Below are 16,818 nucleotides of genomic sequence, written 5' to 3'. Positions count from 1 at the left end.
AACAATGTCTGATTCACACTCAATTTCTAGTTAAGTAGAAGAATTCTTAAACTGCCTCAATAAACTTGCAATTTACTATGGGAAATAAGTAGTCCTAAGACACTTAGGATATATCTAAACAATTTCTTTCACTTTAATCTTACAGTTCCTTCCTTTCAGCGACTGTATGGATATGCTGCTTAAGAAATATAGAATAATTTCCCCTCCTCACTGCTCTGCCTGTGCTTCTTATGCCTGATGATGTAACATCATGGCCTTACAGAGCTGCTGACCCCTTCAAAGTCTGTGCCCTTCAGCAAGGCAGAGCAAACTCGGGTTTTATTCACACAGAGGAACTCATATGAGCTCTATGAAGGAACAAACAAAGGCTGGATGAAACATGTTTAGTCTCTCTTCCTTGCCCTGCTGTGTTCCTTTGTAAACAATGGCTGTGTGGTGGTTTGAAAAGAAAAGTAATGACTCTGAGCAACCTGGTCTGGTGTGAGGTGTCCCGGCTTATTGCCGGGGGTTGGAGGAGATGACCTTTAAATGTCCCTTCCAGCCCAAACTATTAATTCCATGATTCCACGCCAAAGGGAACCCCTGAGCTGCGGGCGGCTGCCCGAGGTCCTCAGATAACCGAGATTTTGCTGCCACCGTGTGGTTACCCCGGTTTCGCCCACGATTTTCTCTGCTCGGGAGGCCCTACCGCGGGAGCGGTGGAAACAACGTCCCGCTTCTGAGACGGAGAAAAGTCTTCCTGCAAAACCGCTCGTCACATAACCGTGCTCTCGGCCAAACCCTGACCTTCACCCTAATGCTAACCAGCCCAGCCCAACTCAGTTTGATGCACATTTGGAGAGCAGGAGTGGCTGCTCTCAGTAGGTGGAGGCTGACCAGTTTTACCCAGTTTCAGAAGATGCTCTTCTGTGGTTTCTGATGGCTCTGTGCTGGACGTCCAGAATTACCCATTACAGATGAACAAACAGTAGTGCTTGGAACAGAAATAACTTCTTTGCAAAGCAGCAGCTTCAAGCCAGTCTATTCAATTTCCTCCCATAGGATTGACAGTTGATGATGGTTCAAAATGTTTAATACTCAAACTGTTCTGCGACAATCTTTTGGTCTCTAAGTGTCATAGACACAAACAGACTGCTAAGTCCATCTCCTCAAAAGCATGTACTATGTGGTGGAAATGCCTCTGGGGTTTCTTATACTGCGTGTGGCTAGAGAACCAAGCACGCACTCTTTCAAGCAGGGCATTTTTAAGGTTTCCTCTGGAGAACTACTGCAGCTAAGTGGGAGAGATATTACAATTCTTTCCAGAAATCCTAAAGTGCACCTTTTCCTAAAGCTATCCTATAGCATCCATCATGAGGTGCAGACCAATTTGGCCCAGTGCAGGAATCTGTAACATCCCAGTATAGATCAGTGTGCTGGCAAATGAACCTGGCTATCAGCCAGTAAACCCCGGGCTCACAGAATGTAAGCCACAATACTTTCTTTTTAAGCTATTTCAGAAGAGAACAGTGTTGTTTCACACAGTGCCAGCAGACCAGGAACAAATCATACAGAACAGAAATGACAATGTCCCAGTGAATTGGTGACCAGGTATAAGTTCTTTGTAGGAGCCCTGTAAAATCAGTGGATCTAAATAGTAAATACAGCTAAAGTTTTCAGTAAGCATGATTATTTCAGGCAAAGTGACCGATGGGAATTAGATCTTTTGTGTCAGTTCATTTCCTGACAGAAAGGCACTCACATTCAAAACATCACCACCACAGCCAGCATCATCATTGTCAGTCAGAGGAGGAACAAAGACTAATTAATTGAATAAAGGCCAAATTATTCACTCCCATTATAAGCGTGACATTGGTGAGAATCCCAAATGCATCCAACATTGCAGCGTTGGGTGTTACAGTTGTCTCTGGGGCAGCATGTGCCATTATTTTCAAGGGCTTCAGCAACTGTCATTCTGAACACTCTCCTTCACACACATTTGAGCTATCTAACACAGAACAAAGGTGTCCTCTACTCTCATTCCACCTTATATTGCTGAATTACAAAGAGAATGTCCTGAAACAGATGCGAATAGGGAAACTACTACTCCTTGACTTTATTGCTCCCTTAGATTCCCTGTACAATTTGTTATCAGTCTCAGGGATCTGCTTTTCTTGAAGATTCTGGCTTTCTTTTTTTCTAAAATTCATCTGAATCCTTCTCTCTCTGTTATTGAAAGAAATTCAGTGAGAGCTATTTCTATAAACTCCACCCCCATGTAGTCTGCTAAGAAGGGCATGTGCTATGAGTAATTTGCCTACGTTAATCTGAAAAAAAGGCACTGACAAAAACTGATTTGCATGCATGACAAAGGTTATTATTCCCTTTCTTTTCCAAAGAAAGAACAGGGGAACAGAGACAACTCTCTCATGTTCTGATACAAAGAGTGAAATTCAGTAAGATCCCCCATCTAGCACTTAAATTAAAGCTATGCTTAATATAATTCTTTAAAAAGAAATCAAAGGCTGACTTACAGGATATAGATCAGACTCAGTTTTACCCAAATTAAGAAACTTATTGCATATCCTTATAAACCAGTTTCAACTAAAAAGTCAATGTGACAGACAGTGAGATCTAATGGACTGGACATGAGCTAGAAAGCAACACTTCCAGAATTATATTTCCAGCTCCACCAGATCTTTCAGTCTTTTACTGATTCCCAAATCTTATCTCTATACAATATAATGTTAAAGATAGGATGGTGAGGAGAAAGCAATATGATTTTAAGTCTTCATTATGTACTGGAACACACCAGAAAAGCATAGAAATCCTCCTATAGCTGGCAAACTTCCTGTTAAAAGACATCATCTTGCTCAGAAAAATATGTGCTTCATAATTTCCAATGTACTTTCTATTTAGACAATAAGCCAAGTACAAAAGTTTTGATCACACTTGTTCATCTCCTTTGGTTTCTGGAGGCCCTTCTCTGCTATAGGTCCTCTAGGCTCCATTATCTATCCCTGTATCTGATTCCATGAGTCTCTTCCTAGCCCTCCCCCCTATCATTCTGCCTGTTAGAGGAATTAATGTGTCCCTCCATTCCCCTTCTCTCTCATGTGATGCAATAATCCCATCTGCCCAAACTTGCTCTCACAAAGTGCAACCTCAGCTGTACTGCTTTGGCTTCCTGCACACATCCAAGGACTTTAGGGTGCTCACCAAGTTTAGAGAATTTGGCTGGTTCCAACAGAAACAGCTAGCAAGGTGGTTGAACCTGCTGGTTCTGCTATCCAAATGACACCCAATTTTCTCAAGAGCCAAGAGTATTCCCACCACTGATTTAAAAAAATCCCTAAGCATCACTAGGTGATTCAAGACAGCATTCAAAAAAATTTCACATTAAATACAGATAGATGATACCAAGTTGCATGTAAGCCTCCTTAGGCCAGATACCATTTTTGGAAAAAAAGTCCTGAGGAAAAAAAATCAGAAATTATAATGCTCCTTTCAAAAATAATTAAATAGCAGATACAATTATTATTTTCTGACACTCCTTCAGAACTTATTGTATACAAATATTCCATATCAAGCCCTTTTCTTTCTTTCTTTCCTTCTTTCTTTCTTTTTTCTTTCTTTTTTTATTCTTTATCTTCCTTCCTTTTTTTAATTCCTTTCCTTCCTTCCTTCCTTCCTTCCTTCCTTCCTTCCTTCCTTCCTTCCTTCCTTCCTTCCTCCCTCTTCCATCAAACTCATGACATTATGAGAATTGACTCTTCAATGAACTCCTAGAATACATTTTATGTCTTGTTTCGACACAGAGAACACTCGATGGCACTCTGAACTCCAGAAAACAGTCCATTAGGCATGAAACAACTGATCACTGCTTAGAGCAATAACATTTAACACCAAAATCCTGACAATGACAAAAAACAAAAACTACAAAATGCTATTAACTAACACATGGATGTCCAGCTATTTAACATCTGATCCACTTTATAGCACTCCAGCAGAACTACAAGACCAACATTAAAAAAATATTCATCTGTTTTTCAATTATAGTTCCTCTTTTGCATTTCTTGTGCTCTTTATGAATATAGGTCTTTTTTAAATCCTTTCTATTACTATTTTATTTCACTCCATTCCTATTATATTTTGCCAGAGACCTTGGGCTACAATAGCCTTATATGCTACCAGTTTGATATTCCTGTATATTAGCTGTCATACTAAAATTATTGCACCTCCTACACTGCAGTACTGACTATAAGCAATTGATATTGGCATATTTCTTTACAGTTCAATAACTCCAGGTAGAAAAATGCTTCTCTACCAAGTTAAAATTAATCATCATTGTTACAAAATTTTGAGTGGTGTCTACTGCCCAAGAAGAAACTATTACACATTTTGCTCAGGTTATAAAACTGTCTTCATCCTAGTTTTTACTGTCACTGTAGCTAGCTTTAGAAATCAAAGATGAGCCTGTCTTCTCAGAGAAAAAAAAAAAAAACAAAAACCAAAAACCAAAAAACCAGAAAAAAAAAAAAAGGAACTAAAGGTATATTCCTAAAATGTAATATATACATGGCTGTCCCATCCATGGCCCTGGCTGTCAGGCATGGTGGGAAGGGGGACAAGGTTTATACAGCCTGTGGTTTTGCAATACACACTTCTCCTCACTACAGGCTCACTGGATGTTCAAAAGGATGCCATAGATGCCTTGAAATAACTATAATTTAGTATACACCTATTCTTGATTTTTATTATCATATTAGAAAACCATTAATTTTTTTTTTACTGAAAATAAAACCTTTCGCTCAGGACTTCTTTCAAGCTTGACTTGGATTTAATTTGAAATCATTTAGAAACTGGCAAGACATTATTTTATAAATTCTTTCATTAGTAAAAAATGTGCTGTATACCTAAGAAAAAACTTCTGCATACTGAATTAAACTGACTTAAGTAAACTAACATGAGGAATATTTTCTTTGCATTTGCAGAACAGGGTACAGAAGTCCAAAAAGAAATGAGGTTTATAATTTTAATAAATTGTTTCCAGAGACAGGCAGTAATTAACTCTAGGCAGTGGCTTGACCTTTCTAAGATTTCAGCAAACATATGCTGCTTGCATATTTTATAACATATTTTTTTATTAAGCTCTCTTGAGTAAATGAGATCACGTAAATTCTCACAATTCCAATTTTTGTTTCAAATGCATTTATTTCTAAAAATATTCACTTAAGTTAAAATCTCTAATTCAAATACAAAAATATTTTAAACAGCTGGAAAGTAGCTTGGCAGAAAAAGACCTGGTCCCGATGGACCAGCTGTTTTCACAGTAAGTCCAAAAGCATCGTGGACTGCATTAGGAAGAACAGCAGCAGCACTCATGGGAGATGATCCTTCCCCCCTTTTCAGCACTGGCGAGACATGTCTGCAGAGCTGTGTTCAGTTCTGGGCTCCCCAGTACAGGATAAACACAGACACACTGGAGTAAGCCCAGTGAAGGGCCACAAAGATGACGAAGGAACTGGAGCATCTGACATACAAGGAGAGGATGAGAGAGTTGGGATTGTTCAGCCTGCAGAAGACAAGGCTCCAGGAGGTCTCATCAATGTGTGTAAATACCTGATGGGGGAATGAAGAAGAGGGAGCCAGACTCTTCTCGGTAGTATCCAGTGAAAGGATAAGAGGCAACGGGAACAAATTTAAATACAGGAAATTTCATTTAAATGAAAGAAACTTCTTACAGTGAGAGTGAACAATCACTGGCACAGGCTGTCCAGAGAGGATGTGGAATCTCCGTCCTGGGAGATACTCAAAACTCAGCAGGACAGGTCCCTGAGCAACCTGCTTTAGCTGGCCCTGCTATGAGCAGGGGGGCTGGACTAGAGCTGCACCTCTCCAGAGGTGCTTTCCAGCCTCAGCCGCTCTGTGATCCTGACTGGAGCGTTTGGCTCTCACAAGTGTGTTGCACCACTGCAGAATCAGGCTTCCAAATAAATACTTTACAACCATTTCCAAGTTTTGCTTATCAGAACAGAAGCAACTCTAGACTGAGGAGTCTAAATATGAAGCTTTTTTAATCCAGACTCTGGACCTTTAAATCTCTTGCTTATTAAAGATGAAAGGAACATTTTAAAGGAAAGAATTCTGTTTCAAACATTGGTCCATTTGCCCATTTAATAGTTTAGCAACACAGAGAGATATGCTTTTCTTTTATGTTTGCAGCTACCCTAATAAAGCAGTAATTAGCAGTAGGTAGTCTCTGATCAGCTCAGCGGGGTATATGATAAAAAGAGGTGATTCCAAACAAGTACATAAAAGTGAAACCTATATAAACAAAATTCAAATAGACAGGGGTTAAATTTGGGCTGTATTCATTTTTAAAATATCTGAATTCCCTACAAGGCACACTACTACTACATCTAGGCCTGTTAAAATTATCTATAATCAAAATACCTAAAATAACTATTGTCACAAAGCTTTCATGGTTTAAAGGTTACCTGCAGCAGATGATTAAATTGCAGTAGGCTGAAGGGAGGAGAAAGATCTTTTAATCATTTCAGTTTCTGTTCTATTTTTCTGTGTGACAGTATCATCTCTCTTTTCATGGTTGGTACACTACAGTCTGCATCCAACACTCCTGGGGCCATGATCTCTGCTGTCAGAGGGAAAGGGAGGCATCTCTGTCACAGTATTAATTACAGGTCTGCAGCTATGTAACAAGTCTGTGCAAGTTTAGTTAGACCATACTTCAGGTCCACAATAATACAGAACTATCTAGTCTTTCCATATTCCACCCTGGATCACAACTAACTGAAAAAATACTGTCTCCAGAAGAAGCTTGCTGGATGATTTCCTCCAAATTCATAACCCTGCTGCTAGCTCTCTCCTGGACTCTGAATTCTTTGAATCAATTTCTTTTTGCATATAATTTGCAGAAAGCATCATTGAATTTTACATTCTGCCTTTTATATTGGATGCAATCCACATCCTCATTCATTGTATTGCCACTGATAATGATCATAAGCTAAGAGGTTTGTTAGTATTTTCCCTGACAGCAAACTCCCATACTCTCTCTCGCTTGCATGCTTTCACATTTTCCCCTTGGTAATATATTATTTTACTTTCCAGTTTACTGTTCATTAATCTACTTTGGACTGCGTTGTTCTATATGAGCTTAGCTTCTGAAACAGTCTTAATCATTCTCTGACTGCATTTTTCACACCAGTCTCTTTAACTTTCTATTCAGTAAAAAGAACAAATGCAAAAATTATGCAGTTCAATTTCAGCATTCAGACCATTTGTATAAATAATGAGGTTTTATGGTACAGCTAAGCCTCATGATAGCCCATTAGTAAGCTCTTTCCAGAATAAAATTTACTTACAGTGGAGCTACTTTTTACCTCGTTTATTTTAAATCCAGTGAGTTACTTTGTTTCCACTTACATGGGTCAAAGGCTAAGACTGACAATTTCAAAAAGAACACCAGTAAAAAGTCTCTTAATGAACTAACCCATCAACAGGGATATCCAGCTTCACTCACATCTGCACTATGAATCAAGCCAGTACTTGGCTGAGATGCTGGCTGGTGCCAGAAGGAATAGCTGAAGTCCTTTACTTGCTCTTTGCAGTAAAAACCTAAACCACCATTACTATGTTAGCTTTAGGTATAGTTTAATTTTCCTGTTCTCTTTCTTCCCCTTTCTCCTCCTCAACACAAGACCCAGGTTTGTTTCTTGCATATGCTTTTTGGTTTTGTTTGTTTTCATAGAAGACGCCTTGTTTCTCCAAGTTTCCACTTGTGTGGAAGAATGTACATAAAATCTATCATATTTGAGACAACGTACAATGAAGAAAAAGGCAGAATTATATATGGAGGGGGTAACAAAGGGGAGCTCAGTCATAAACCTTTTAACATTGTGCAGTTAAGTCACCAAGTGTGGAGTTCTAGCTTGTTAGCCAGCATCTCTTTTGCATAAATGTTTCTGAACAATTTCTGTGTCACACACATACAAAAATCTCTCCTAATGAAGTCTAATCACAATGTCTCCTGTTCTAGTCAAGAAAAAAAACTTCTTCACCACACAAACAATAGATCTTTTATTTATTTTTATTAAAATAAGTAAAAGAAGTTCCCTCTTTCTAAAAGAATTACTGATGTAAATTTTAGGGTGAATAAAGTTCTTATGCATCAAATGAGCAACTCTCAAAGATGAGAAAAGATTACAGTACACACCAAGGACAGAAGTACAGAAAATCATCACTGGTGCCATTTTTGCTCAACATTCTCAGCATAAGTTAAACACTTGCAAAGCACAAAGTTGCATTAGTACCACCAAAGCCAAACGAATTTGTGAGTGCTATACGCCGTTTTTCAGTTTTCCACTCCTGAGCAGTTAATGGAACGTAATTGAGATCAAACTCTGCCTCTGTTTTCTGTAAGTTTAGAGTAGGTGGCAAAATTCCATGGTAACAGGACAGTGCAGTAAAAGCTGCTTCAATAGCTCCTGCAGCCCCCAAGAGATGTCCCGTGGCTCCTTTTGTTGAGGAAACCGCAACGTTACGTGAGTGATCTTTAAAAAGTCTCTTGATTGCTTGATTCTCAGCAGCATCTCCTAGAGGTGTAGAAGTTGCATGTGCATTGACATATGTTACATCTTCAGGTTTGATCCCAGAATCTTTTATTGCTGCAGACATACACCTAAGGGAAAAAAAGAAAACAGAATGCCGACTTTCCCAATATGTTTTTGTCAAATGGACAAACCAAAAGAAAAATGTTTATCAAATGTAAAAATCTGCTTTAGCAAAGATGTAAATGACAACACATGAATTCATCTAACTAAATACATTAGCATCTACATTTAGCTACCAGAGAAAAGTAGTAGATGTGAGGCCCAATATAAAATCAGACTTGCTGTTAAAAATTCCACTGTTGGGAAAAATACAAGGAAGCTAAAACAATCAATCTCTATAGACTACATTATTATGTCAAAGACCCTTTTCAGTGTAAAATTTGAAAATATTTGAGAGAGAAATAACTACCTGATATTATTACAAAAATTTAGGTATGCTCTACCCAACAAAAATATTGGGAAATTAAAGCAAAAATCTGCAGTCATCCTCCTCATGAGCTTCTTTTGCATGCTTTCCAGAGACTACAAAAATGTCTAGGAGATAGCACAAATTCCTATATTTCATTTTATAAGGAAATTTACTGAAAGTCACACTCTTCTACCCTAATATGGTATGCTTTGTTTGACTCCTGACAACTTGTGGACTGGGACTGCCTCTATAAAACACGCTTTTTTATGAAAAACACATAAGGATCACCACAGTTCCATACTGTGATTTTCTCACAGATTTCCAGCAGAAAGAAGGGAATTACTCAGACATTTCCTTGCACATGCAACTTAACCAAGAGCCTCTGAGCAAAAGACCACTGACTCTTTTGAAATTTATAAAAAATAAGTAAATAAAAGGAAGCTCAAAAAAAAAAAGATAACACAGGCTTCTAAACAAATTTAAATGTCTCTAGTACAGCCTTCTATCCTTAGAAGCATCCATTTTAGCTTACATTGGAGGCCACTGACACTCACTGTCGCTAGATAGTGAGCCGACTTTCAGGCAAAAAAGATTACTGATCAACCGTGAGATACATTAATTTAGTTAAATAGGTCATCCGCAACAAACATATTTACTTAAGAAGATATCAGATTACTTGTGTAGGACAATCTTTCTATCCACTCTCCTTAGTCTGGCTTTGCCTCTCCTTTCCTGCTGGTTTATTCCAACACATCTATTAGCCTCCTACTGAAGTAGTTATTAGAAGATGATAAAAACATATTCTGCTGATTTTTTTTTGATGTGGCAAATAAAATTCCTACAGAAAAGTAAGAGAAGCATATACATTCCAGATTTAATCCATATACCACTGCAGTAACAAAATATTGGCTTGAAGACGGTATTAAAATGTATTATCTCATCTCAAGGGTGGAAAAGCGCAACATTTTGGAGATACCAAGATTAACTTTCAACTACTTCCTACTGTGAATTTAATTTATATGCTACTGCAATCATAAAATATACAAAAATTCGGTTACAATATATTGCCATATCATCTCAAGGGTAAGCAAGTCTGAAAATATGAGATAAGACACTTCTGATTACTCATCTCAACCTAAGTCTGCAGAACAATTAAATATGAAACAAATAGCATAGAGGGAAACATGGTATATTTATACTTCTAGAAAAATCTGTTAACCCAATAAAGATGCAAACACAGCTTTACAATACCATGAAGAAGTTTGATCTATTTGTGCAGTGATATATTGAATTTTGATATTAAATATTCACATACATTTGGAATAAGGCAAACTAAACCTTTGCTAAAGATTCCAATGTCAACTCAGCAATAGTACTCAGCCTACATAAAACTCACCAACTGGTATACATAATTTAGCTAACAATTTAATTAGGTCAATGATAATGATTAGATAATTATCATCTACTTGTGAACTGTTTTTGATGAGAAAAACATGGATGAAACTTTACCATTTCCCTAAGCAGTACTAAAGTGTATTTCTGTTATGCCCCTCCACCAACGCTCTTCATCTGAACTACTGAATATTCTAACAAACCAGGTCCTCCAAGTGCTCTACAGCTTTCACCACCTGAGATTTCTTGCAACAAACAACATGCTTTTGCAGGGGACGGCCTCTCTTCTCTGTGGACAAAGGATGAAGGAGAACCTGAAAAGGTTCTACTGCACCACAAAAATCTTAATAAAGAGGTTTCCATTGAGACTTATTTATGTGAACAGCTGTATGCACCAAAAGCAAAATGTTTTCACATGAGAAAGTTTTTGTAACTCTATGAAAAAAGGCTGATTCTAGCAAAAACTGGCCTTCACCGTGCTACTAAAAAAAGTATTGGGGAACAACAGTACCAGAAGCTCTTTCATTTTTCAGATTTTCAAGCTTTTGTAATATTAATTCAAGATTGAACAGCCTTTCTCTATGAAAAGCACACAGTAACAGAAACAAATGTACCCACTATAATTAACACATGAAGAAACTATTACAGTCAACACAGAGTTCTTACCTGAATGCACCATCTCCCTCTGGATTAGGTGCTGTTATGTGGCAAGCATCACCAGACAGTCCATAACCTAAAACTTCAGCATAGATCCTAGCACCTCTTTGTACGGCGTGTCCATACTCTTCCAAGACCAGCACAGCAGCACCCTCTCCCATTACAAACCCTTCTCTCTTCGAATCAAACGGTCGACAGGCTGTTTTAGGGCTCGAGTTAAAACTCGTGCTGAGGGCCCGAGCTCTTGCGAATCCAGCCAAAGACAAAGGACTAATGGAAGCCTCAGTCCCTCCAGCCAACATGACATCAGCATCACCAGCAGCAATAAACCTAAAGGAGTCTCCAACTGCATGTGCGCCTGTGGTACAAGCGGTTGACACAGCGTGATTTGGCCCTTTCAGTTGGTACTTAATGCTGATGTGGCCTGCTGCCATATTGACTAAAATCTTTGGCACAAAAAATGGGCTGACCTTATTGTAACCCTTTGTTTTAAATAAGGCAGCTGTGTCAGAAATTTCTTCCAGTGGAACCATTCCCATCCCAATTGCCACACCGGCACTTAAGTGATCCTGTTCAGACTGGGGAGACCAGCCGGAGTCCTTCATTGCTAGTTCTGCTGCACCGATGGCCATCACAGTGGCAGAACTCATGGATTTGATCTCTGACTTTGACACAAAGCTTTCTTCACTGAACTGACCCTCCTTTTTTCCCCTTGGCACACAAGCAGCCACTCTACATGGGATGCCTGCATATTCTTCCCCATCTAGTGATGTAATCCCACTGCCTCCTTCAAGAAGGTGCTTCCACACAAACTGAGTCCCCACACCAAGAGGGGACACTAAGCCAATACCTGTAACCACTACTTTCCTTCGACAGGCAGGCAGTGACTTGCTGAAAGCTCTTCTGTGGTTTTGTAAATGTAGATTTAAATTCAGACTCCGGAGATGAAGATTTGCAACCTTTAACAGATCCTGTGAGTGCTGTGAGAACATGGTGGCAATAATCACTTCAAGCACATTCCTGTAACTGGAGGGGGAAGACACAAACACAACAATAAAACAGCCAGTGTGGAAAACATTCCAAGTACATTAAATTAATAACTTGCTTTTTACAAGAAAGCCTATTTTCAAACCTGTAGAAAGAGATGTAGTTTCTGTGTCTGTAATCAGGAATAGTACGAGTTATCGTAGACAAGGCACAGAAACACAGTCACTTTGGGAATGCCTCTAGTGCCTCATCTACCTTAAGCTGCTAATGAATATGAGTTTGCACTACTGTGGCCTGCAACACACTCTCTGGTTTTGCTGCAAAACTCTCCCCAGGGCTTTAACCACCAGATGGCTGAAGGTATGGACAATGAACATTAACAGCTTCATTCTTCTAAGGGCCAAAGTGTGTGTTCACCTTAAAGTGAATGTCCTAGCATTACCAAGTTAAAGATGTCGTTATCTCAACCTTCATGTCAGGCAGAACGGTCTCAAAAACTCAGAATAGAAGTCAATAAATTCTTCCTGGTTCTGCCACCAATGCAATTACATAGCTTGGACAAGAGTCCTCATCTTTCTACCTCCATCTATCCCTTATCAGCCTTGGGTATTTACACTGTCAGGGGACAGCACCTGAAGTGGTTTGAGCAAGATGCGCTACACCACCACCTCCCATCGGCAGACCCCACATATCAAGAGGGATGTCAAGCGATGGCAGAAGGCCACTGCTGAGCACGAATACTTCAGGTGGGACAAGAGGACCATGCCTAGCAGTGATGCTGCCATACTGCACCGCAGTCTCTCTCCCTTGCCTTGGCAACTGCCAGGTCCAATTGCACGCATCTGGCATGCTGGAACAGGGCAGCGGCTGCAGCACAGCTCTGTCAACACCTACGATACAGGCTGCAACTGGTCACCTGCTTTTTGACTCATAAGAAGGGCAACTTGGCATCCCCAGCTCTTTGGTAAAATATAGGGAGCTGTATGGGGACCACACGGGGCTGCTGGGCTAGCGCACTCCTGCTAAAACACCCCAAGCTGTGGCAGCACAAGTACCCAACAGCGATAATAAAGAATATCATAGAATCATAGAATGGCCCGGGTTGGAAAGGACTTAAAGATCATCTAGTTCCAACCCTGCTGCAGGGACACCTCTCACTAGAACACGTTGCTCAAAGCCTCATCCAGCCTTGCCTTGTACACTTCCAGGGATGAGGAATAAAATTAATAAATAATTATAAATTAAATTTTATATATATTTTATGTAACTATTTTTTTAAAAATAGTTATACTTATAATGAAACAAAATTCTTTTTTTAAGGATGCCTGGTTTAAATCCTGACCCAAATCTGCCATTTTAGCTAAGCCAGTTAGCCTGGCCTTTATAAAGAGAGGCAGTATATATAAATATAGGTATACAATATATACATACTATATATATATTACTATATATAGTATATAATACATTATATACGTAACATAGACAACATACAATACATATAAATATGTACTATATATAATATATATAATAGAGCTCTGCAGTATTATATGTATATATATTACATAACATATAACATGTATATCCATATATCCTAAATATCTGTTATATATAGTATAGCATATACAACGTGATGTATAACGTATTATTTATAATTATACATATAAATGTATAATAACGTATATGTGTGTGTGTACATATATGTGCGTGTGTGCATACACCTATGACTGCAGAGCTCTGTAAAGCAGCGCGTCCCACATCCCCACGCCGTCACCCGGTGCCAGGTGCCAAGCCGTCCTGTTTAACCCAAGCAATGCCCGATACCTGCTCTGCGGGGAAACCAGGCGCGGGGCAACTTCCCCCCGGAAACAAGCACTACCGGACGGCCCCGGCTGTTCAAAGGGCAGTGACTACTTTTAATGTCTACATCAGCAGTCAAACCCTGGCCCAGACGCACTGCCCTCCGCCGCCATTGCCGCCCCGCCCCGCTGGGGGCGGCTTCCTCCGCGGCCCCCGCCTCCCTCCGCCTCAGCGGTACCTCCACCGCCCGGGCTCCCCCCCCCGCTCCGCGATGGTTCGCTCTCCCTCCCGCTCCCGTTCCGGCGGCGCGGGGCCGCACCACGCGGCAGGCCGGGGGGGGGAAGAGGAGGAGGTGTGTGGGTACGCGCGGCCCAGCGGCGCTTCCTCTCGTCTGGCCCCGCCTCGCGGTGTAGGCGGGTGGGGAGGGAGGCGGTGTAAATAACCCAGAGAGCTGGAAAAGGCGAGGTTATCATTTCCTTCCCAAACCACGTGATTAAACACGCAAAGGAAGAGTAAGGAAACCCCCTCTCAAACAAACACACGGTCTCCGGTGGGGTAATACGCAAGACCTTATCGCTCTCTACAGCTGTTTGAATAGAGGCTGTAGACAGGTGGGAGTCTGTTTCTTCTCCCAGGTAACAAGTGACAGAACCAGAGGAAATGGCCTCAAGTTGTGCCAGGGGAGGTTTAGATTGGATATTAGGAACGTTTTCTTCACTGGAAGCAGTTGTCAAGCATTTGACCAGGCTGCTGACGGAAGTGGTGGAGTCACCGTCCCTGGGGGTGTTTAAAAGACATTTGGGGACATGGTTTAGTGGTGGACTTGACAGCACTGGACTCAGTGATAGTAAAGATCTTTTCCAGTCTAAATGATTTCTTGAAAGTGCTCCTCCTCACGGATTCTGAAATGCTGGTAGAGAAGACAAAATGATCACTGGCTTTACAGCAGAGTCTTGAAAATACAGGTACAAATATGCCAACAGCACCAATGCACACTAGTAAACTATTTGTGGTTGCTGCTTCCAGCTGCAAGAATGGATGATCTGAACTGAGACCAAGCTGTGCCTGAAATGACATGTACGAACAACTAGATTTTTACTTAGGACAGTGGTATCTCACTTAAAATACACGAAGACTGAGAAGCTACCGTGGCAGACCATAAAATGTGTGTCAAAGTCTCATCAACAGAGACATGAATTAATTACATAAATGTGGAGTTTACTTGTTAGGTGATACCTTTTATAATGTAGGGCAGTAAGAAAACGGAAATCTGTTTACTCACACACAATACGATGATGCTTCTTAGCTGCAATCACAGCTACTTCTAAATACAAACCATAGCACATTAATGAACCACCTACTGCAGTAAAAAAGGAAAAAAAAAAACCTAGATGCCAAAAAGGAGGGAAATGGAGTACTTAATATAGAAAAAACCCCACTATTTTTAAATGAAGCATCTGTATTTAATTTCCCTTTAGAAATAATATTCCTTGGACATTTGTGTGTTAGTAATTTGTTGGAAGTTGGCACTTGGTCTTCTCAATTTTCATACAGCTTTCCTATAAGTACTTCCAAAGCATTATTTACAAATGCTATACTTATATGCATTATATAATTTTGTTACACATATAGCAATTTAGTTAATCATTAAATTTCAGAGCGCAGCCAACATTCAGAGCCACATAACTATGTGAAAGACATGGAAAGGAAGTTAAAAGCTGAAGCAGCAGCCAAGGAACATCATCTTAAATTAAAATTTTATTACTTTGGTACCAGTTTCATGATTCTGAGGGATGTGTTAGTAACTTTTTTCAACAATACTAGTAGGAACAATAAGTGCAATCTCAGCAAAAGTGAATTGCCCAGTGTTGAATCTCAGCTTTTGTGAGGAATATGTACCACTTCCTTTAAAAAATCACAGAAGCTGAGCAGTGACCTGTCAAAAGCAGACAGCAGAGCTAGAATGTAATGTCAGCTGCAAAATCAGGCTGAATTTTAAAGACCTCTTTTGCTTGGAATTCTTTAAATCTGCATTCCTAAGAAAGCAAAGCCTCACCAGTCTTTGTGTCCAAGGTTCTTCACCGAAGTTCTTTCACTGGTAGCACAAATGTCTAGAAGCAGCCGACCAGGGCTTTTTAGCTTTGCTGGAACAGACTTTGGGTAGTGCTGGGCCAGGTGTCGGGGCGGGACCGAGTTGCTTCAGTGGTATTCCACCCGGGTAGCCCAGGTGAGGCTGAAGGTTTGGCACCATCAGAGAGCATTGCCAAACCAGGGCAGTACAGAAGGGGATTTATATCCTTGAGGATGTTACTGCCTGCCAAGGGGCTCCCGATGTTGCAAAATGTGGAATATGTAAAAATTTTCTTAGGACAGGATGTTTTTTGATGTTTGATCTTTGTCTACTTTCAAGCCGAATCAACAAGAAAGGAGATTTAATCAAGCTCTAAGTGATGGTCCAGGTGTTAGAAAGAAAAATTGCTTGTTGAAAGAATTGCTTTGTTAAGGTTTAGGGCTCGACATGTTTCAGTGATCTCAGACCCAGGGAAAGGTTAACAAAGCATGGGAAGAAGGATGTACCACTGATAGTGGACACAAAGAATGCAAGAATTTACTGGCCGCAAGGACATTTGGCAGAACCCCCTAGATAAGGAAGAAACTCAGTTAACCAATAGAAGCCTAATTAATAAGAGAACTAGGTAAATTACCGCCAATGAACATTAACGCCTTTGTTTGCTAACATGTATAAATAGCGAAAAGTTTTGGTAGTCGTCGTGCCGGCTTTGTGGATTTGCCACGCAGCACCCCTTTCTGAGCAGAACCGTAAATAAATCAAATACATCCACTCCGTGTGTGCATTGGCCTCTCGCACACAGGGAGAAAGAACCTAGTTCGGGACAACGTGTTGTGACGGGGAGGTCCCGCTGCACTGGGGGGTCGGGAATGTATTAACTCCCCTCTGGCCCT

At 40.2% G+C, this 16,818-nt stretch overlaps 1 protein-coding gene across 2 annotated transcripts; it reads right to left on the bottom strand.

Moving 5' to 3' along the window:
* Window positions 1-7,372: 7,372 nt before the first annotated feature.
* OXSM (3-oxoacyl-ACP synthase, mitochondrial) lies at window positions 7,373-14,077 on the bottom strand. Of its 2 annotated transcripts, XM_017818052.1 has the most exons (3): window positions 13,879-14,077; window positions 11,080-12,096; window positions 7,374-8,680 (listed from the first exon to the last, which is right to left on the bottom strand). In XM_017818052.1, exons 2-3 carry the CDS (start codon window positions 12,060-12,062, stop codon window positions 8,278-8,280), a joined length of 1,386 nt encoding a protein of 461 aa, XP_017673541.1. In that variant the 5' UTR covers window positions 12,063-12,096; window positions 13,879-14,077; the 3' UTR covers window positions 7,374-8,277. The 2 variants fall into 2 exon arrangements, with proteins under 2 accessions (XP_017673542.1, XP_017673541.1); XM_017818053.1 differs by lacking the exon at window positions 13,879-14,077 and having other exon boundaries at window positions 7,373-8,680; window positions 11,080-12,095.
* Between the last annotated feature and the right edge of the window lie 2,741 nt (window positions 14,078-16,818).

Source organism: Lepidothrix coronata, unplaced genomic scaffold, assembly GCF_001604755.1.
Source record: "Lepidothrix coronata isolate B3197 unplaced genomic scaffold, Lepidothrix_coronata-1.0 Scaffold64, whole genome shotgun sequence".
Classification (NCBI taxonomy): Eukaryota; Metazoa; Chordata; class Aves; order Passeriformes; family Pipridae; genus Lepidothrix; species Lepidothrix coronata.
The sequence above is the reverse complement of the archived record's forward strand: the minus strand, read 5'-3'. Positions and strand labels throughout refer to the sequence as shown.

What these genes read in the sequence shown, in the direction of transcription:
- OXSM (XM_017818052.1), bottom strand. Translation starts at nt 12,062, where the DNA reads ATGTTCTCACAGCACTCACAGGATCTGTTAAAGGTTGCAAATCTTCAT. An exon ending in GAGGGAGATGGTGCATTCAG is followed by an intron (nt 8,681 to 11,079) that starts GTAAGAACTCTG and finishes TTTTTCCCTTAG; the next exon opens with GTGTATGTCTGCAGCAATAA.